A 21478-nucleotide genomic window follows, 5' to 3' on the forward strand; every position below is an offset into this window, starting at 1 on the left:
AGGAAAACAAGAAAAAAAGGGACAAGAAGAGAGGGACACAACCTAGAACAGATAATGGATGTCTATTCTATTAACATTTCTCTATCTGTAGAATGTCCATGGGGCCCCAAATTTCCTAAATCTGCCCCTGATCCCAGCTGATGTCCTGGTGTTACACCCAGCTTAGTACTGGTAATATTCTCACTGGTAATTTGTTGTTAGTCCCAATAAAAGGAAACATCTTCTCTGTGAAGGAGTGGATGAAGGTGTGGAGGTGTTTGTCGGCGTCCAAGTCAAAGAACGAGAGCGTCCCTCCATCCCAGTCCAGCTGGACTCGGATCCGCCTTAATTTCTTCACTGGGAGATCTTGGTTTGGGAGTGGATGGGAGACCGCCATGAAGTTTCCGTTGAATAGACATATTCCCCAGAATCCACCTCGAATTTCTCCCTTCCTCTGAACAGACTCCCTCAGCACACCCACACCCCAGTTCTGATCATTTCTGACGTCTACATCCCAGCTGTGAGTCCCCGAGCTGAAACCCTCGGAGCCCAGGACGCAGTGATGCTGGTCAAACCTCTCTGGGTTCTCTGGAAGCTTCTGTCTCGCTCCGAACGTGACGCTGGTCAGATCTGCAGACAGGATGAGTTCAGGATGAGCCGTTTTGGGGTCCAGGACGATGGGAGTATAGGAGACTGTCTTTTTCAGCTTGGTCCAGATGTTGTAGCTGAGGTTGCCCAGATGTTTGGCCTCCTCTATCAGAACTCCTGATGGTGTCTGCAGGTCATCCAGCAGGGTGCAGTGTTTCACTCGTGTTGAGGCGTCCTTGTGGTTCTGCAGGAAAGAGAGGTCTGCAGCCTTCAGCAGCTCCTCTGTGGCTCTGATTGTGTCTGAAATGACATCTATGGTTCTGTTCAGAGCCTCACCGTGTTCCTTCATTACTTTACATTTCCATTTTTCTTCCTCTTTCAGAGCAGCAATCCTGACATCCTCTTCCTCCTCCAGAAGCTGGTGAAGCCTGCTGAAATGCTTCCTGATGCGTCCCTCCGTGTGTTTGGCCTGGATCTTGACGTATTCTGCTGTCTCGTCACAGCTTCCTTTGGCTTGTTTTAGGAGCTTCAGTTTCTTCTTCAGAGGTTTTAGGATCCTCAGCAGGGCCTCCCTGTGATCCTGTGCGGCCTCCTCGACCGGTCTGAACCTGTGGTTGCTGTGTGCTTTGGAATCCCTGCAGATGAGACAAACTGGCTGCTGGTGATCCAAGCAGAACAGCTTGAGTGTCTCTGCATGAACGCTGCAGAGACGCTCTGGTCCTTTCAGGGCTTTCTTCTTCCTTTCCAGGGTGAAGGTTTCACACAGGTTCTTCAAGGCCAAGTTACAGGGCGGAGATCTGAATGAAGAAATCTCCTTACAAAGCGGGCAGCTTTCTTTCTGCCTCTCAGACCACCACCTCTGCAGACAGTCTTTGCAGAAGCTGTGGCTGCAGGACAACACAACGGGCTCTTTGAAGATGTCAAAGCAGATTGGACAGGAAAGGTCCTTCTCTGACTGGAAAGACATTTTACCTGAACGTGATGAGGAGCACCCAGCTGGTTGTGGCGTTTTTATTTTCTCAGATCTAATCCTCTTTAAATCTTCCAGCCTTCCCAGTGTAATTCATGCAGTCTCTCTCATAGCGTCTCTGGTCCCGACTGCCTAAAAAGTGCTTTAATATAAACACTTCCCTTTTTTGGGCTGAAAACATACAGAGTGAATTTTGTTCAGTTATATTGTTGCAAACAACCACAGCCGTAAGTTTGAAGGGAAGCGGTGGCCTATTGGTTAGGGCATAGGGCTTTGAATCCTGAGATTGGAAGTTTGATCCCCCACTCCCCCAGACTGCCACTCTGGCTCCCTGAGCAAGACCTTTAACCCCACACTGCTCCCCGGGCGCCGCACAATGGCAGCCCACTGCTCCCCAAGGGGATGTTTTAAATGCAGAGATAAATTTTTCCAATGTGAAATCAATAAAGTTCCATTTTTTCTGAAGGACAGGTGTGGCTCTCAGCAATATGTGGCACAAATTTCTAAATTTCATTTTGCTGCTTTTGAAGGAGGATAGTCACTGATGTAGCTGAAAGGAAAAACATCCAATCAATCAATCCACATTTTTCTGGATGGATGGAAGGATGAAGGAAACTGAAATTGTGTGCATACTAGGGAGGCATGATATATTGCTGTTATTCATCCTTTTTTTAAATATATATATATATAAATTAATGTCTAACTATCCATAAATATAAATATCAGTTTATTTTGGTTCTATTGTGTTCTCAACAGCAGGAAAGCATTCAATAAATTGAGTATAAGTTGAGTAGCTGTAGGTCCATCAGCCCCCACCCTTAGAGCGTCTCCAACAACTTTTATATAGCAAAGTTACACCCTTGGACTCACGTGTTCATAATCATCCTCCGCAGTCACTAACCTGTGTTTCTCTGCTGCAGAGTTTCCAGCCTTAGACTCCCTAGCCGCTGCCACTGCAGAACCGCAGATCCGTTGTTTAGAAATAAGCGCTTCTTGAGTAATCCCACTGTTTGTCCTGCTTGAACCCCTGGGCCTTCTGTTCAGAATCATGACAGAAAGTTCTGCTAACTTCTGAGTTTTTGTTGTGAAATAGTATAAGCCAAATATTGGAGTTAAACTGCAAAATAAAGCCAACCTAACCAAAGCTTACAATCTTAGATCTACCCCAAAAGTCTTTTTGATCTTGTTTGGAGGCTGATCTCTTGGATTGGCTCTGCTGAAAATGAAATTCACCTCAAAGTATTTTTGTATACTTGAATGTCCTAAGTAAGAGCAGCTTCTGTTAGATTAGTAATCTTTTAAGAAATAGATCAAACACATGGTTACCTTTTTGTTTTGAGAACATAGTTGTACATATGCTGAAAAGATAAAAGAAAAGCAAAATCTAAATCATTTAGTTAAAGTCCTAAACTTTATATTCTACAGAAGTTTGTTGCCTTAAAATCTGGAGTCCTGCTAACTTTTCCTTTTTTTTTTTTTTACAGTGTGGTTTGTTCCTCTTTGAGCAGAAACGAGGAACACTGAAGCAAAGAAGGAAGTAAAAACTTTAAATATCACAGGATTTTTAAAACTGCGCAGAGAAATTCAGAGGAACGGTTCAACATGTCCAGCAGCGTCATAGTTTACACAGAAAAACATCACAGTTAAGGATTGTTTATCGATGAGAAATATGACGCGGGTCATTTGTTAAAGTGGATTTGAACTGATTACTTTGACTAGGCCTGATTTGAAATGTTTGAGGTTTTCTTTTGCTATGTGTGTCTGTTTCTAAGTGAAGCTCTGTGATGATTTTCTTTAAGACTTCGTCAAAAGGGAACCACATATCTGATGAACCAAAGGACACTTTCCCCCCCATCCTGAACAGAGTCGTTTTTTTTTTTGTTTTTTTTTATCTCTTTCCCTGATTAGAAAAGCTCTGAATTAGACCAATAAAATAAATCTGCAGCTTTATTCCTTTTTTTTTTTATTACAGAGCTCTGAGATTCTGGTGAGTAAAAAGTGCTTTGCAGATAAAATGTATTTATGACTTAAAGTCCTAAAAAACTATTTAAAAAAATATTGTCCTTCTGTTTATAGGTGTGGCATTTGACCCAGTGGAAGGAAGAATTCAGGCTTAAGACTTAAATCATTTTATTGACAAGATATAAAACTAACAATCAACGACAGTGATTGAGTTATAAATATCAACATCTAAAAAAAGCAGCTGATTTCCTCTGCAGTCCGATCCAGAAGCTTTCTGAAAATTACAATCAATTAAACTGTATTTGTTGTATTTCTTTCTTCGTTGTTTTTTCTTTGCGAGATGTTAAAACCCAACTGTTAACCTTTTTTTAACAAATGGAGAAAAAAAAGTCTATTTTCTAAACTTTGGAAGCTTGTAGATCCTCCTTTCTTGGGATCAACCAGGCACCTTAGAAATTAGGAAAACTTTATAAACGCTTTAATTAGTAGAAGAATAAAGAACACAGGCATCTGTTGAGCTCATTTCCATTGACTCTTTTATTGGTCAAGATGCATCATTTTTTATTTAAATAAAATCCTGATGGACTTTGCTAAAATATTTACAGAAAAAGATAAAATAGAACCAATGGAAACAAACAGAGATAAGAGAACAAACACAACTTTATATTTATGTATGTTTAATTATAAAACAGAATGTAAAAAGGGGTGCAGATCTATCTATCTATCTATCTATCATCTATCTATCATCTATCTATCTATCTATATCATCTCTTAAGATTTATTTTAATGTTTTTTGGGGTTTGTTTTTCTCATTTGTCTTCTATCATAATTAACCCCTGGTTTAAGCACAACATTGAAAATAGTTTTTTCTAATGGTTCTTATCTAAACTGGAGGCAAAAAAAAATCAAAAATAATAAATAAGTAAATTACACAGAAAAAAGGCACCCCCACATTTAAACCTAGCTTCCCAAAGCATCAGCCTGTACCATCTCTACAGGGTGGAAACTTTCACAACATTTACATTTTCTGTTTGGGAAGCAATTAACTAAATTAAACCTATGGAGGAAATAAATAAACAAATAATTTGCAATTAACTTAAACAAATTGAAGCTAATCAATAATCCAAATCCAAACAAAAACCCAAAGTGTCTCCCCTCCCTCTCAGTCAGTGTGGATTTCCTTAATGAGGCTGATTGGAAACACCAGGTCCTTGTCAGCACTGATCATGGGCGCGCTTCCATGGCAACACCTGACCAGGTGACCTCAGAGAAAAGAGAGTGGTGAGAACAAACAAAAAAATAAGTAACATCAACAAAGACTTAAACCTTCCCCCAATAACTCAATTTTTTTAAACAGGAAATGCCTGCAACACCAATTAGTGAGGCGGTAAATCCCTCACACCTCTGATATTTTGAGGACTTTAAGTCATGTTTTGGAGTTGGTGTGATTGTGAGGAACTTCCTCACTGGAAAATATAGATCCATCATAACTTGACTTTATGAGTTTGTCACAACAAGGTCATCTTGAAAACATTCTTCTTCCAAATGTTGGCTACATATTACGGGTTTTTTCTCTGGCCAGAAGTTCGATGGCAAATCCTCCCTCTTCAAGTTGGCGATCCAACGACCAACCCGTCCGTGGAGGATCAGGAATCAGAAAGGTGGAATAACTCTTTTTTTCACTTTTACCCGATGTATTCCAGCATCCAGCTGCCATGCACGTGGGCATTGTCAGTTTCACTATAGCTCTGGTGAATTTCAATGGTGAAGTCCTCTGGAAATCTTCAATAATTGTTGTTGATGCAGATGTGTCTAGTAGTTCCCATTGATTTAGCTTGGAAAGCGGGGAGAATGGCGCTAGGCTAACCGCACCGTGACGTCACTGCTGGAAGATGGCAGGAGGGAGGGGTTACTATATTTGGGCAAAAATGGCCGCTCCCAGACTCTGTGATTGCGTTGAAAATTATTGTTTTTACCGCAAACGTATTAGTTTTAGGTATAAATAATGATCTATTGATTATTCCTCGCTGACCGGACTTCTCCTTTAAAGTTGAGTATATCCTTTGATCAACAAAGACATAATTGACCCGACACATATTTCCTCTTTTTTTCTTCTCCTAACATAATAAATTAGATCCCTTTTTGAAAGCGACATCCTGATTCCGCTGCCTGGTTCTGAGTTTACTGGTTAAAACTGATCATTGGGTTTTGTTGTTGCTGGCAGGATCTTCAGTGGCGATTCGTTCTTGGTGCAAATATAGGCAAACAGCTTCTCTGTGAAAGTGTCTCTGAAGGTGTAAAGGTGGTCGTTGGTGTCCAGGTCCAAAAAGGACACTTCCCCCCCGTCCCAGTCCAGCTGAACTCTGACCCTCTGGAGCTTTGTCACAGAGAGAGCTTTGTTGGGAAGTGCAGAGGAGACGGCTGAGAAGCCTCCATTACAGAAAGCTATTCCCCAGAACCCGGCCTGTATCTGTCCTTTCCTGGGTACAGACTCTGACAGGACACCCAGACCCCAGAACTCCTCGTTTTTAACCTCCACATCCCAGCTGTGAGTCCCTGAGCTGAAGCCTCCATGGCTGATGACACAGTGCCGCTGCCCAAACCTCTCTGGGTTGTCAGGAAGCGTCTGTCTGGGCACAAACGTGACGCGGGTGAGGTCCTCAGACAGGAGGAGGTGTGCTTCGGCCGTGTTTGGATCCAGAATCACAGGAGAGAATGAGACCATGCGCTTCATTTTGGTCCAGATGTTGTAGCTCAGGTTGCCCAGATGTTTGGCTTCATCTACCAGAGCTCCTGAGAGTGGCTGTGGGTCATCCAGCAGGGGGCACTGTTGGACTCTTTCCTTTGCTCTCCTGTAGTTCTGCAGCAGCGACAGGTCCTCAGATCTTCTAAACTCTTCCTCTGTTGCTGTGACCGTTTCTGAAAGAGCTTCGGTCTTCTTGCTCAGGTCCCCCCTCTTCTCCTTCATCAGCTGAATCTTCTGCTCCTCCTCTTCCCTCAGAGCTGCGATTCTGGCCTCCTCTTCCTCCTGCAGGAACTGATGAAGCTTCTTGAACTGCTCTTTGATCTGCATCTCTGTCCTGTTAGCCTGGACCTTGATGTGTTCTTCACTTTCCTCAAAGTTTACCTCAACTTGTTTGAACTGCTTCAGTTTGTCCTTTAATGGCATCAGATGGTTCTGCAGCTCGTCTCTGTGATCCTGCACGGTTTCATCGATGGGTCTGAAGCTGTGGTCGCTGTGGGCCTTTGAATCTCTGCAGACGAGACAAACAGGCTCCTGGTGGTCCAAGCAGAACAGTTTGAGTTTCTCTGAGTGCAGACTGCAGAGGTCCTCGGCCCCTGCGTTGGCTCTCTGGCCTCTCCCCAGAAAGAAGGCGAAACACAGGTTCTTCATCATCAGGTTTCGAGGAGGATCTCTCAGCAGGGAGATCTCCTTGCACAGTGGACACAGCCGTGTTTGTTTCCCAGCCCACTCTGCCTGCAGACAGTCCTTGCAGAAGGTATGGCTGCATTCCAACTTCACAGGATCTTTGAAGATCTCGCAGCATAGTGTGCAGGTGAGGTCCTTCTCTGACTGAACCAACATTTTGGCTTTCAGGGGGTTTTCAGATGAAAAATAATCTAAATTTCAGTGTTTTTTCCGGAGAAGTCTTTCCAGTGTCCGTCCTGATGGCACCGAGTCAGAACTTCATATGAAGAGGAACAGAAAAGGTTGAACCGTTTTATCAAACGGATTTCCAATGCAAACAACCCCATAGATAAAAAATTCCTGTGACCTTATTTGCAGAAACTAAACACTCACCGGACAGGATGGAAAAAATCTTTGTTTTCACTAATGTTGGACCACATTTAAAGGTCAGCTGCAACTTTTTCCATCAAAAAAATTAATTTATCAACACATAATACATCCATGCAACGTTTACAGTGGTTCAGAATAAAAGTATTGCTTTTCTTTCACAATAATATAGTAGATAAATAATACATTTTGTACATTTAGTGTCTAAAACAAATGAATCATGGTTATGGTGCCAACATCTACACAATTTTGCACTAATAGTTTGTTGAAGTCATGTGACACGGAGCTCAGACATTTCTAGATCCTATCAGCTCTGTGATAAAGCTAAGAAATTCTTACATTTTGAGCCAAAAAAAACACACAAAACAGAGGAAAATAACGGGGAACATCAGTGTTAGTGCCGACTTAAGGACGGAACAAAGTTAAAGTTAAAAAAAAACAATCCACTGGACTTTGTTTCTAAGTTTGAAGATGTTTCTCTTCCCATCCAGGAAGATTTTTCAATTCAAAATGTCTGGATTAGTGCTGAGTTCCAGGCTTTATACAGTAGCCAAACAAAAGCAATATTATGGCTTAGAAAGCATGCAAATTAAAACCATGATAATCAGCTTCACTCCTTAATAATGTGGAATCTTTGAGGTCGGTATTGGCCTACAATACCAGATTCCTCTGAAAAGGCAGTCGCTACGGATGTTGCTGGCCTTGCTGACTAGGCGAGATGTCTTGGTCCCCTGTAAAGTGATGGGAGTTTAGATGATAGCGGAAAGGATTCAACTCAATTGCTGTATTGTAGGTTTTTGAAAGCTGCAATCTGAGTCCACCCCCCTCTGTTTAAGGTTGGTCTTTCTTTCTTAACATAGATGGCTTCCTTCACGCCCCTCTCAAACCACCTGTCTTCTTTGTCCAAAATGTGAACATTCTGGTCCTCCAAAGAATGTCCTTTGTCCATCAGGTGTAGATGTACACTTTTCCAGAGGAGGGCGCTCTTCTGTGTTGGGCCATGCATCTGTGGAGAGGTTGTTTGGTTTCTCCAATATAAAGATCAGATCATTCCTCACTGCGTTGAACTGAAGACACCACTCTTCTCAGATTTGGTTTGGGGGTTTTGTCTTTAGGATGCACTAGCCTCGGTCTATGGGTCTTGTTTGGTTTGGATTCTACTGGGATTTTGTGTTTGGAGAAAATCCTTTTGAGTTTTTCAGTGACTATAAATAATAAAATGTTGCCACATGGATTTCACCATGTTGATTCTGCAATGCAGACTGGTTAATTAAAATATGCTAGGCCCTGCGCTAGCTGTCACGGTCTTGGTTCTGTTTAAGTTTTCTTTTGAGTTTTAAGTTTTACTTTGATCCTTGTTTCTCTTTTTTTTTCTAGTTTTATTGGTTTAATTCCTATTTTTGGTGTTTTCTGGTGCTTGGTTGTCAGAGCCAGAAGGTCAGAGATCCAGTGAGGTGCTGAGGGAGAATCCAGGACAGAGTCGGGAAACAGTTCCAGGTACGGTACACAGACAGGCAGAGATCCGGCAGGAGTCATAAGACAGGTCAGGCAAACAGATCAGACTGGAACAGGCAGGCTCCGAGGTTGAGAGGCAGAAAAGGTCAGGATCAGGAAATCAGAGTAGATGAACACTACAATAAGTCTCACCAACAGCTCAAAATAATCTGGCACCGATGACTGGTTGAAGGCTGGTTAAATAGATACTAATGCAGGTGGATCAAATAAGCAGGTAATGAGAACTGGGCGGAGTTAAGCAGGTGTGTAAAATGAGGAATCCGACCAGGCATCAGTGCCAAGATCATGACAGCTGGTGTTTGTGCGGCTGCTGTCGGGAGATGTTAACCCAGATGTGGAGCTATGCTACAAAGAGGCTGTTAGCCGTTAGCATCAGGCACAAACATTTTTTCTCAGATATATTAAAACGATGAGTTACAACTGAAAGATGCTTCACTGTCACTTTAAAAAGTCCTTCATTATCTTTTGATTGGATTTTAATTTAATGTTAGCTTCTGCTAACGGTGTTAGCTGTAGCTAATATAGTAAACAGTAGATCCCAAGCCGACCACGTCTGTTCGTTCCAACAGATATCTCATGTATACTGGCTCACGAAAACGTTGAAGGGAAATATTGTGTGAATTTACATCACTCAGGTGATAAAAACAGCTCTGCTAATGTTAGCCTTCTTGTGTTTAGTTTATAGGTTCCAGTCCAGTCAGACCTAACCATGTCATCTACCCAGCATGCATTGCACACGGGAAAAATCGCGACTTTCATTAGTGAAAAATTAGATTAGATTAGATGAGCTTTATTGATCTCACAACGGAGAAATTCACTCGTCACATATTGGCATAGTAATTAAAGAAGGTGCAAACAAGGAGGAAAAAGGTGAAATAGGAATAAAAATAAAATAAAAATAAATAAAAATAAGAAATAAAAAAAAATACAAGGGAGTAAAACAGATATTTGAGGTGACATATGTACAATCAGGATGGTTTATATAAATCTAACAAAGGAAATTATGAGTTTTCATGTATCAAAAATGGCAGTTTTTAAATTAATAAGAAAATTAAAACATACCTAGGCCAACATTTTCAACTCTCATTCAAAATACATTTTCTAAATATTCCTTAAATATTGGATTTAAGGCCTTAGAGGTCCTAGTCATCCATCTGAAGGATCTGTCTAAAGACTCTGCGTCTCATTTGCATTTTTCTAACGAAAACCAGTGATAAATCTTCTCTGTTCATTTCTCCTATATTTATCTCATGGAGTTTCATCCAAAAGAGTCCCAGTGTCTGTCCCATCCTTGCTGTGTCATACGTCCTCTTGCTGGTTTGCAGAGCCGGTTTCTAATCTCATGCCCTAAAGTTGAATTCTCCCTGTACAGCTTTGTTTATCTGGCTGTCGTCTCATTTCTTCTGCTTTGCATTTAGCTTATCTTCTCCAGGTGTTGCTGGGCCTCAGTTCCTCTTTGCTTTTCTTTCCTCTAACTTGTAAAAAAAATAATGATTAAGTGACACATTATAAAACAATGATAAAAGCACAGTCTAGCTTGTATTATGCTCTAACTCCTGAATAACTAAAAACATTCGTTTGACCTGTTTAATACTTACTAATATACGACAATATTAAAACTAAAAAAATATAATTTTTAAAGTAACACTCTACACTCAACTTCTAGCCACTAGGGGTGCTGCACTCGTAACTTCCAAAATTATGGTACGTTCACACCGCGATTTCAGCAGAAAAAAAGCTTCTACTGCTTGATGATGCACATTAAGGTCAGACGTCCAGTAAAGTGAGTCTAGGTGCGTCTGATGCTTCTGCTGCTCCTGTGTTCAATGCCAGAGCAGCTTTGCTATATTAGCTGTGATCAGCGGGTAAAAAGTAGTTAGAATCTATGTTGAAGTGAGAAAGTCCTCCTGAAAACATGGTCTGTGCAGTCAGTTCATCCAGATTACCATCCTGCCTCCAAAGATTATTTCTCTGTGGGAGGCGCTCAGACCCCCACATACCGGCGCTGCGCTGTCACTGGGAATCCCCAGCAGCAGCTGCCTCAGGCCCGGGAGCCTCTCCAGGGTTTTCCCCTACTGCTGGTGGCGGCTGGAAGTAGATGTTAGCGTTTTTCAGGTCTGTGCTACAAACTGCAGGCAGCAGGATAATAAAAGCCAACATATTCTGCAGGCAGGTTTCTACATTTGAAGTTAATTTAGGCGTTAATAAAACTGTTTCAGAGGAGTGATCATAGCGCTCTGCATCAGCAGTGCTGTGTCTGACTCCCTGTCAGCTCCCAGATCAGCTTCTCTCATTGGTTGATGCGGCGCGTCCAGCAGCTAAAGTTACATTTTTCCAACTCCAGGAGCTGCTGCTTCTGAACTGCGTCATGCGCCTCAGATGCTTCAGTTGCTCTTGACACACTGCAGGACATTTTGATGTGCGTCAACCATAGACTTTGCTGGTTAACCTACAACTTCTGCTACTTGAATCGCTTGTGGCCTGAACTTAGTCCCCCTGAAGGTCACTGGCAGCACTGCACTGTAACTACAGTAACTGAGTTCTGTCAGACCAGGATACCTATAGTCAATACGCAAGATTTGCGTTTATCCCTTTAGTTTTGTAAGAAAAATAGACTTCAAACTACCTGAACGGGCGTGTATCCCTTTAGTCTCTGTATTTTAGGACCCGTTTGTACCAAAAGACTGAGAAATCATGGAGATACTTGTACATTAGAGGCCTGATCCACCCCTCCAGGTAAACTTCTGATGTCTGATCAGGAAAAGGTTGAATCTCTTTTGTAGCCAAACAACTTTTAGCTTAGCACTGGTGTTAAAGGGGAGCTCAGACTGCCGTAAAGCGGCGCTCTGGGTCACATGGCTCATTCAGCGGTGGATCCGACTCTCTCAAGTTACAGAGGAGAGTTTTAGAGAAGAGCAGCCTGTTCTGAACATCAATACACACCAAGAGCTGAATAATGACCTGAAAAATTATCTAATACATAAATAGTCATGTTGCTTTAAAAAAAATCAGTAAAATGAAATAAAATTCCACTTTATTTAGTCTGAAGTTGCATTTTTTAAATTTTTATTTATGTTATTTTAGCACAAAAACATGCACTTGAATTTAAATATCATTGTTATCAGGGTTAGGGTTTCTTTTTGCTCAGTACAAGGACAAATAAAAGCATTTAATTCAGTTAGGTTTATTTCTGTAGCACCAATCCACAACACACGTCATCTCAGGCAATTTCCAGTTCACCAGATCATCCAGTCAGATTGATTCAATGTTTTCTATCTAAGGAAAACCGGCTGATTGCATCGACTCATTGACTCTTCAGCAATCCCTCACACTAAGCATGCTTGTAGCGACAGTGGAGAGGAAAAACTCCCTTTTAGCAGGAAGAAACCTCCAGTGAGAAACAAAACCAAAAACATTGTCTTACTTTCTTAAATTATGCAATATAAACTTATTGCAACAAAAAACAGATTTCCATTAAATGGTGTTTGTTTTAAGGTAGAAAAGAAAAGTTGAAGAGGTTTGAATACTTCCACTGCACCGATGGACACTCGATAAGATAAGAGCAATAATAGAGATAAACAACAAAAAGAATTCAAAGCATGCTAATTTCATCAAAACAAGAAGGCTGCTGCCAGACAGACTGCATGCTACTCTGCAGAGATAACTGCTGGTAAAATCTTCAGGACAGACTCGTCGCTGTTGGCAAAGTAAGGAAAGAGTCTGTTGTTGAAGGAATGTCTGAAGGTGTGAAGGACTTTGTTCGTATCCAGATCGATGAAGGAAAGCCTCCCTTTGCTGAAATCCAGCTGAACTCTGATCCTCTGGAGGTTTTTCACGGACAGAGATTTACCTGGCTGTGGCGAGGAGGAAGCTTCATAGTTCCCATCAGTGAGACAAACTTCCCAGTAACCCGTCTGTATTTGGCCTTTCCTCTGAGCCGACTCCTTTATCACTCCAACGCCCCAACATTTACTGCGTCCAACTTCCACATCCCAGTGGTGAGTTCCTGAGTCAAAGCCCTCTGAGCCCAGGACACAGAGGTGCTGATCGAACCTCTCTGGGTTGTCAGGGAGCTTCTGTGTCTGTCCAAACGTTACGGAGGACAGATCATCAGAGAAGACCAGTTTTGGATGGGCTGTGTTTGGATCCATGATGACAGGGAAGAAAGAGACCATCGCCTTCATCCGGATCCAGATATCATACACCAGGTTGCCCAAATGCTTGGCCTCATCTAGCAGAACTCCTGATACTGGCTTAGTGTGATCCAGCAGGGGGCGCCGTTGGATTCCTAACTTTACTGTCTGGTAGTTCAGAAGAAATGAGATGTCTGGAGCCACCAGCTTGTCATCTGTGGTTCTGATTATTTCTGACATGGCTGAAATCTGTGAATTCAGAGCCTGGATTTTCTCCTCCAGCACCTTCCTCTTCCGCTCCTCTTCCTCTCTCAGAGCGGAGATCCTGGCCGCCTCCTCCTCCTTTAGAAACAGATAAAGTTTCTTGAACTGATCTTTGATCTGCTTTTCTGTCCGCTCGGCCTGGACCCTGATGTGTCCTGCAGTTTGTTCCATGTTGTCTTTAGCCCGGTTAAACAGATCCAGTTTTTCCTTTAAGAACATCAGGTAGCCATTGAGCTCCTCTCTGCATTGGAGCACAGCTTCATTGATGGGCACAAATCTGTGGTTTCTGTGGGCATTAGAGTCCCGGCAGACGAGGCAGATGGGCTTCAGGTGCTCCAGACAAAACAGTCTGAGCTTCTCATGGTGCTCGGGGCAGAGATCCTCGGACTCCGCGGGGGCTTTTTGTTCTCTTTCCAGGAGGAAACCCTCACACAGGTTCTTCAGCACCAGGTTGCAAGGCGGATCGCTGGATGGAGAAATGTCCTTACAAAGAGGACACGTGTAGATCTGCTTCCCAGACCACCAACACTGCAGGCAGGCTCTGCAGAAGCTGTGGCTGCACTGGAGGACAACGGGGTCCTTGAAGATCTCTTGGCAGACGGAACAAGAAAGGTCATCCTCTGCCTGAGAAAACATGATTAAAATACAAAAATCTTCCAAATATCACCTTCAAACTTCTCTCTCCTTAAAAGTCTTTAATAGGCACCAGTTTGCTATCGAGTTGCAGGTTTCCAGTGGTCATATATCGAAAGGGTGATGACTCCAACACTGCATGCACGCAAAATGAGGTTGAACAATGCACAGGTTGGCGTCTTTATAGGTTTGGAATGAGAAGCATGTTTGACACACCTCTCCTGCTTCAGATTAGGCGAATGTTTCTTCTCAGGTTCAGGATTTCTGAGAACATCTGTCCTTTATAAAATACAAAATCTTTAGTGAAAGAGTTGAAGCTATCGGATAAATAAAACCAACAAGGGGAAGAACGGGTTTATTTCAGGTATCTTCTTTTTGATGCAGAAGATTCATATGAAACAAAACCAAGAAAGGTAGAGAAAACAGAAAATTATCCGGCACCAATCTCATCGCCTCCCAAAACAGCTCTGCTGGAAAGACAAGTTAAAGCAGAAAGGCTGAACGTAAAGCGCGGCAAGTCAGGGCGGGTTTATCTGTAATGCACAGTTCAGTCTGTTAAGCTGTTGCACATGAACAAAGCACAAGAAAAAAACACGAGATGTAGATAAAGGTTGTGCAACAATCTTAAATGGATCTTTCTTTAGTCAAATGTCACTGTGAGCCAACGGATTGTAACCAAGGCGACACAAAGTCCTGTAAAACTGGGTTTTTATTCCAATCTTCTGAGGCTGCGGCTCCCGCCTCTCACAGGTTCAAACAACACGTTTTATTCCAGCTTCCTGCCTCTAACTCCCAGAACCCCCCACGCCAGGTCCTGCCGCTAAAGCGATAATCTGAAAGACTTCACCTGGAACCACCTGGGATGTCCCTTGTTCAATTACAGCTAATCATTGTTGGGGCCTCACCTCCTCCCAAGTCAAGATCCCTTTCCTTAATTTAATTTTATTTAATTTTTTTTTTTACAGTGTCCTGTCTGGCAATGTGGCAATAAGAATAATTGTCTTGATGCCAAAAAGAGCCCAACAGATTTTAGTTTCACAAGTGGAGCAGGACAGCTATCGCCATAGTGTTCTGCTTGATTTATGCATAGAAATAGCTTTATTATAATTATGCAGGGAGTTTTACAGATTATATGGACACTGCAATGTAAGTAGAGCAGGAAAGGAAAAACAGAAAAAAGGAGAAAAGATGAAAGAAAGAGGAGATAAAAGGGAGATAANGTCATGCGCCTCAGATGCTTCAGTTGCTCTTGACACACTGCAGGACATTTTGATGTGCGTCAACCATAGACTTTGCTGGTTAACCTACAACTTCTGCTACTTGAATCGCTTGTGGCGTGAACTTAGTCCCCCTGAAGGTCACTGGCAGCACTGCACTGTAACTACAGTAACTGAGTTCTGTCAGACCAGGATACCTATAGTCAATACGCAAGATTTGCGTTTATCCCTTTAGTTTTGTAAGAAAAATAGACTTCAAACTACCTCAACGGGCGTGTATCCCTTTAGTCTCTGTATTTTAGGACCCGTTTGTACCAAAAGACTGAGAAATCATGGAGATACTTGTACATTAGAGGCCTGATCCACCCCTCCAGGTAAACTTCTGATGTCTGATCAGGAAAAGGTTGAATCTCTTTTGTAGCCAAACAACTTTTAGCTTAGCACTGGTGTTAAAGGGGAGCTCAGACTGCCGTAAAGCGGCGCTCTGGGTCACATGGCTCATTCAGCGGTGGATCCGACTCTCTCAAGTTACAGAGGAGAGTTTTATAGAAGAGCAGCCTGTTCTGAACATCAATACACACCAAGAGCTGAATAATGACCTGAAAAATTATCTAATACATAAATAGTCATGTTGCTTTAAAAAAAATCAGTAAAATGAAATAAAATTCCACTTTATTTAGTCTGAAGTTGCATTTTTTAAATTTTTATTTATGTTATTTTAGCACAAAAACATGCACTTGAATTTAAATATCATTGTTATCAGGGTTAGGGTTTCTTTTTGCTCAGTACAAGGACAAATAAAAGCATTTAATTCAGTTAGGTTTATTTCTGTAGCACCAATCCACAACACACGTCATCTCAGGCAATTTCCAGTTCACCAGATCATCCAGTCAGATTGATTCAATGTTTTCTATCTAAGGAAAACCGGCTGATTGCATCGACTCATTGACTCTTCAGCAATCCCTCACACTAAGCATGCTTGTAGCGACAGTGGAGAGGAAAAACTCCCTTTTAGCAGGAAGAAACCTCCAGTGAGAAACAAAACCAAAAATATTGTCTTACTTTCCTAAATTATGCAATATAAACTTATTGCAACAAAAAACAGATTTCCATTAAATGGTGTTTGTTTTAAGGTAGAAAAGAAAAGTTGAAGAGGTTTGAATACTTCCACTGCACCGATGGACACTCGATAAGATAAGAGCAATAATAGAGATAAACAACAAAAAGAATTCAAAGCATGCTAATTTCATCAAAACAAGAAGGCTGCTGCCAGACAGACTGCATGCTACTCTGCAGAGATAACTGCTGGTAAAATCTTCAGGACAGACTCGTCGCTGTTGGCAAAGTAAGGAAAGAGTCTGTTGTTGAAGGAATGTCTGAAGGTGTGAAGGACTTTGTTCGTATCCAGATCGATGAAGGAAAGCCTCCCTTTGCTGAAATCCAGCTGAACTCTGATCCTCTGGAGGTTTTTCACGGACAGAGATTTACCTGGCTGTGGCGAGGAGGAAGCTTCATAGTTCCCATCAGTGAGACAAACTTCCCAGTAACCCGTCTGTATTTGGCCTTTCCTCTGAGCCGACTCCTTTATCACTCCAACGCCCCAACATTTACTGCGTCCAACTTCCACATCCCAGTGGTGAGTTCCTGAGTCAAAGCCCTCTGAGCCCAGGACACAGAGGTGCTGATCGAACCTCTCTGGGTTGTCAGGGAGCTTCTGTGTCGGTCCAAACGTTACGGAGGACAGATCATCAGAGAAGACCAGTTTTGGATGGGCTGTGTTTGGATCCATGATGACAGGGAAGAAAGAGACCATCGCCTTCATCCGGATCCAGATATCATACACCAGGTTGCCCAAATGCTTGGCCTCATCTAGCAGAACTCCTGATACTGGCTTAGTGTGATCCAGCAGGGGGCGCCGTTGGATTCCTAACTTTACTGTCTGGTAGTTCAGAAGAAATGAGATGTCTGGAGCCACCAGCTTGTCATCTGTGGTTCTGATTATTTCTGACATGGCTGAAATCTGTGAATTCAGAGCCTGGATTTTCTCCTCCAGCACCTTCCTCTTCCGCTCCTCTTCCTCTCTCAGAGCGGAGATCCTGGCCGCCTCCTCCTCCTTTAGAAACAGATAAAGTTTCTTGAACTGATCTTTGATCTGCTTTTCTGTCCGCTCGGCCTGGACCCTGATGTGTCCTGCAGTTTGTTCCATGTTGTCTTTAGCCCGGTTAAACAGATCCAGTTTTTCCTTTAAGAACATCAGGTAGCCATTGAGCTCCTCTCTGCATTGGAGCACAGCTTCATTGATGGGCACAAATCTGTGGTTTCTGTGGGCATTAGAGTCCCGGCAGACGAGGCAGATGGGCTTCAGGTGCTCCAGACAAAACAGTCTGAGCTTCTCATGGTGCTCGGGGCAGAGATCCTCGGACTGCGCGGGGGCTTTTTGTTCTCTTTCCAGGAGGAAACCCTCACACAGGTTCTTCAGCACCAGGTTGCAAGGCGGATCGCTGGATGGAGAAATGTCCTTACAAAGAGGACACGTGTAGATCTGCTTCCCAGACCACCAACACTGCAGGCAGGCTCTGCAGAAGCTGTGGCTGCACTGGAGGACAACGGGGTCCTTGAAGATCTCTTGGCAGACGGAACAAGAAAGGTCATCCTCTGCCTGAGAAAACATGATTAAAATACAAAAATCTTCCAAATATCACCTTCAAACTTCTCTCTCCTTAAAAGTCTTTAATAGGCACCAGTTTGCTATCGAGTTGCAGGTTTCCAGTGGTCATATATCGAAAGGGTGATGACTCCAACACTGCATGCACGCAAAATGAGGTTGAACAATGCACAGGTTGGCGTCTTTATAGGTTTGGAATGAGAAGCATGTTTGACACACCTCTCCTGCTTCAGATTAGGCGAATGTTTCTTCTCAGGTTCAGGATTTCTGAGAACATCTGTCCTTTATAAAATACAAAATCTTTAGTGAAAGAGTTGAAGCTATCGGATAAATAAAACCAACAAGGGGAAGAACGGGTTTATTTCAGGTATCTTCTTTTTGATGCAGAAGATTCATATGAAACAAAACCAAGAAAGGTAGAGAAAACAGAAAATTATCCGGCACCAATCTCATCGCCTCCCAAAACAGCTCTGCTGGAAAGACAAGTTAAAGCAGAAAGGCTGAACGTAAAGCGCGGCAAGTCAGGGCGGGTTTATCTGTAATGCACAGTTCAGTCTGTTAAGCTGTTGCACATGAACAAAGCACAAGAAAAAAACACGAGATGTAGATAAAGGTTGTGCAACAATCTTAAATGGATCTTTCTTTAGTCAAATGTCACTGTGAGCCAACGGATTGTAACCAAGGCGACACAAAGTCCTGTAAAACTGGGTTTTTATTCCAATCTTCTGAGGCTGCGGCTCCCGCCTCTCACAGGTTCAAACAACACGTTTTATTCCAGCTTCCTGCCTCTAACTCCCAGAACCCCCCACGCCAGGTCCTGCCGCTAAAGCGATAATCTGAAAGACTTCACCTGGAACCACCTGGGATGTCCCTTGTTCAATTACAGCTAATCATTGTTGGGGCCTCACCTCCTCCCAAGTCAAGATCCCTTTCCTTAATTTAATTTTATTTAATTTTTTTTTTTACAGTGTCCTGTCTGGCAATGTGGCAATAAGAATAATTGTCTTGATGCCAAAAAGAGCCCAACAGATTTTAGTTTCACAAGTGGAGCAGGACAGCTATCGCCATAGTGTTCTGCTTGATTTATGCATAGAAATAGCTTTATTATAATTATGCAGGGAGTTTTACAGATTATATGGACACTGCAATGTAAGTAGAGCAGGAAAGGAAAAACAGAAAAAAGGAGAAAAGATGAAAGAAAGAGGAGATAAAAGGGAGATAAAGATAAAACATCTTCAGTCTGCTTCATCACCTGCAAAGAGATGGAAAAAGAACAGAACAACCAACGGATATAATATAAGATATACAGTAAAGTAACACAAGTAACAAGATCCCTTTCATTCAGCTCTCACCCTAGCTTCTCTCTCCCACATGCTGGTCAAATTTCACCCACCTCCTCTCCATCTCCTCCCTCACTGTTAGGCTATTCGCTCTGGCTGGCATTAACGGGACAGATTGACCCAGTTTTCAAAGCGAGTCAGACAATGTTTCAAAAAAGACAAAGTTTCAAAACGTTTAATGACAGAAATAATAAAACAGAACAGAAGAGAATGCGGTCTGCTGAGGAAAAGCGGACCACAACGGCTGCAGGAGGGGTGAGATGTGGCTCAGGGGCGTCCAAAGCAGCCCCAGTGAGCAGGCAGGAGACCGATCCAGGTTAGAGAAAAGGTTCAGGACCGGACAGTTCTGAGATCCAGGAGTCGGTAGCCCGACCAGTGGTTCCGGTCCAAACAGGAACAGACAGATCCAGGGTTCCAGTCGACCTTGGCATCTGGCATTTACCCTTCAGAATTCACCCCATAAGGAGTTTTGATCTTTTGTGTTTTGCAAATTTGCTGAGAGGCTTAAATGGGTCACAGCATATGGATTCCTCTTACAAATCTTAAATTTTTTTGGTATAAAATATCGATTTAAAACATGAAAATGTCTTCATTTAACAGGGAGTTTCACTCCATCTTAGTCCGGTCTGTCCTCATGCTCCTTCCTCCTTCCACATACTTGTAAAGACATGCACAACACACCTCTGCTGTTAATCACTTTCACTTTGAAGACAGCGTGCGTTACAGACAGACAGGTGCGGGCAGAAAACTGGAGCAGTGCATCACCAGATTAACGTGGTACCGGCACTTTGGAGCGCTGCTGATTCCTAATCCTGAACAGCAGGCAGTTTTAGGAGACCACAGACCTGAAGGAAACCTGTGAAAATGACAGAAGAGAATCTCTCCTGCAGTATTTGCAGCGACATCTACTCCGACCCTGTCGTTCTAAGCTGCAGCCACAGTTTCTGTAGAGACTGCCTGCAGGAATGGTGGTCTAAGAAACAGGCACAGAAATGCCCGCTCTGTAACGAGTCACATCCTTCCCAACATCTGCCCTGTAACCTGGTGTTGAAGAACCTTTGCCAGGACTTCTTGCTGAGGAGAAAGCAGGAAGAAGCTGAACCTCTCTGCTCTCTGCACTCTGAGAAACTCAAACTATTCTGCCAGGATCACCAGCAGCTCGTTTGTGTCGTCTGCCGAGACTCCAGGGAGCACAGAAGACACAGATTCACGCCGGCGAACGAAGCAGCTCAGCACTACAAACAGCAACTGCTGCAATCTGTCAACGAACTGAGAGGGAAGCGGCTGTCTGTGGAGCAGGTTAAAGCAAACTTTGATAAAACGGCAGTACACATCAGCAAGCAGGTGCAAAAAACCGAGAAGGAGATCACACAGCAGTTTAAGAGCCTTCATGAGTTTCTACAGGATGAAGAGAAGGCTAGGATCGCCGCACTGAGAAGTGAGGCAAAACTAAAAGCTAAAGTGATACGGGAGAAGATTGTGGGTCTTTCCAGAGACCTGACAGCTTTTTCAGACACAATCAGAGCCGCTGAGGATGAAACCAAAGCTGCAGATGTTTTATTTCTGCAGAAGCCCCATCTGGTGCTGGAAAGCGTGCAGCAGCAGCTCCTGATGAAGGTTCCACACCTGAAATCAGGAGCTCTGATAGATGAAGCCAAACATCTTGGCAACCTGACTTACAACACATGGATGAAGATGAAGGAGATGGTTTTCTTCTCTCCTGTTGTTCTGGATCCAAACACAGCGCATCCAGAACTCCTCCTGTCTGGAGATCTGAGCAGCATCACCTCTGGACAGAGATCTGAGCTTCCTAACAACCCAGAGAGGTTCGACCACCGCCTCTGTGTCCTGGGCTCTGAAGGTTTTCACTCAGGGTTTCATAGCTGGGATGTTGAGGTCAGAGACGATGCACTCTGGAGCGTTGGCGTGGTAACAGAGTCTTTTGGGAGGAAAACACAAACAGGGGCTGGATTGTGGGCACTGGGTCTTGATGGGAGGTATTTTGTGGTCTCTCCAGGTCGTCCAGATGAAGTTCTCCCAGTAAAGAGGCTCCAGAGGGTCAGAGTTCAGCTGGACTGGGACAGAGGGAAGCTGTACTTCTTTGATCTGGACACTGAAAAACTGATCTACTCCTTCAAACACACTTTTAAGGAGAAGCTATTTCCTTTCATGTGTAATAAGAGTAAATTACCTGTGAAGATTTCCCCAGTGAGCGTCAGTGGAAACATCAACCATCCGACCCCTTTCTCAGCTGGTTTCTGGAATTTTTAGACCTTTTAAACCTTTATGTTTGCACCAAATACATTAAAAAGTGATGTCAACTTATATATCCAGAACTGGGAAATTTGAAATTATCTGGATTGTTTTAAATCACATAGATAATTTATTCTACAAGGATGTTATAAAATGAAAAGTC

At 42.9% G+C, this 21478-nt stretch overlaps 5 protein-coding genes across 7 annotated transcripts; 1 reads left to right on the forward strand and 4 right to left on the reverse strand.

Annotated features, from left to right (window-relative positions):
- Positions 1 to 73: 73 nt before the first annotated feature.
- Positions 74 to 1609, reverse strand: LOC107098008 (zinc-binding protein A33-like). Its single transcript, XM_015395428.1, has one exon. It carries the CDS (start codon positions 1532 to 1534, stop codon positions 152 to 154), a length of 1383 nt encoding a protein of 460 aa, XP_015250914.1. The 5' UTR covers positions 1535 to 1609; the 3' UTR covers positions 74 to 151.
- A 3825-nt stretch (positions 1610 to 5434) lies between these two features.
- On the reverse strand, positions 5435 to 7150 carry LOC107098007 (zinc-binding protein A33-like). The gene has a single exon (XM_015395427.1). The coding sequence runs from the start codon at positions 7083 to 7085 to the stop codon at positions 5688 to 5690; it is 1398 nt and encodes a 465-aa protein (XP_015250913.1). The 5' UTR covers positions 7086 to 7150; the 3' UTR covers positions 5435 to 5687.
- A 4729-nt stretch (positions 7151 to 11879) lies between these two features.
- On the reverse strand, positions 11880 to 14475 carry LOC107098017 (zinc-binding protein A33-like). Its single transcript, XM_015395441.1, has one exon. The coding sequence runs from the start codon at positions 13841 to 13843 to the stop codon at positions 12458 to 12460; it is 1386 nt and encodes a 461-aa protein (XP_015250927.1). The 5' UTR covers positions 13844 to 14475; the 3' UTR covers positions 11880 to 12457.
- A 1290-nt stretch (positions 14476 to 15765) lies between these two features.
- On the reverse strand, positions 15766 to 18357 carry LOC107098016 (zinc-binding protein A33-like). The gene has a single exon (XM_015395440.1). It carries the CDS (start codon positions 17726 to 17728, stop codon positions 16343 to 16345), a length of 1386 nt encoding a protein of 461 aa, XP_015250926.1. The 5' UTR covers positions 17729 to 18357; the 3' UTR covers positions 15766 to 16342.
- Positions 18358 to 19795: 1438 nt separating this feature from the next.
- On the forward strand, positions 19796 to 21472 carry LOC107098014 (nuclear factor 7, ovary-like). Of its 3 annotated transcripts, none has more exons than XM_015395438.1 (2): positions 19796 to 20991; positions 21080 to 21250. In XM_015395438.1, exons 1-2 carry the CDS (start codon positions 19927 to 19929, stop codon positions 21104 to 21106), a joined length of 1092 nt encoding a protein of 363 aa, XP_015250924.1. In that variant the 5' UTR covers positions 19796 to 19926; the 3' UTR covers positions 21107 to 21250. The 3 variants fall into 3 exon arrangements, with proteins under 3 accessions (XP_015250924.1, XP_015250925.1, XP_015250923.1); XM_015395439.1 differs by having other exon boundaries at positions 19796 to 20958; XM_015395437.1 differs by having other exon boundaries at positions 19796 to 21472.
- Positions 21473 to 21478: the final 6 nt, after the last annotated feature.

Source organism: Cyprinodon variegatus, unplaced genomic scaffold (assembly GCF_000732505.1).
Source record: "Cyprinodon variegatus isolate N-32 unplaced genomic scaffold, C_variegatus-1.0 Scaffold740, whole genome shotgun sequence".
NCBI classification, from domain to species: domain Eukaryota; kingdom Metazoa; phylum Chordata; class Actinopteri; order Cyprinodontiformes; family Cyprinodontidae; genus Cyprinodon; species Cyprinodon variegatus.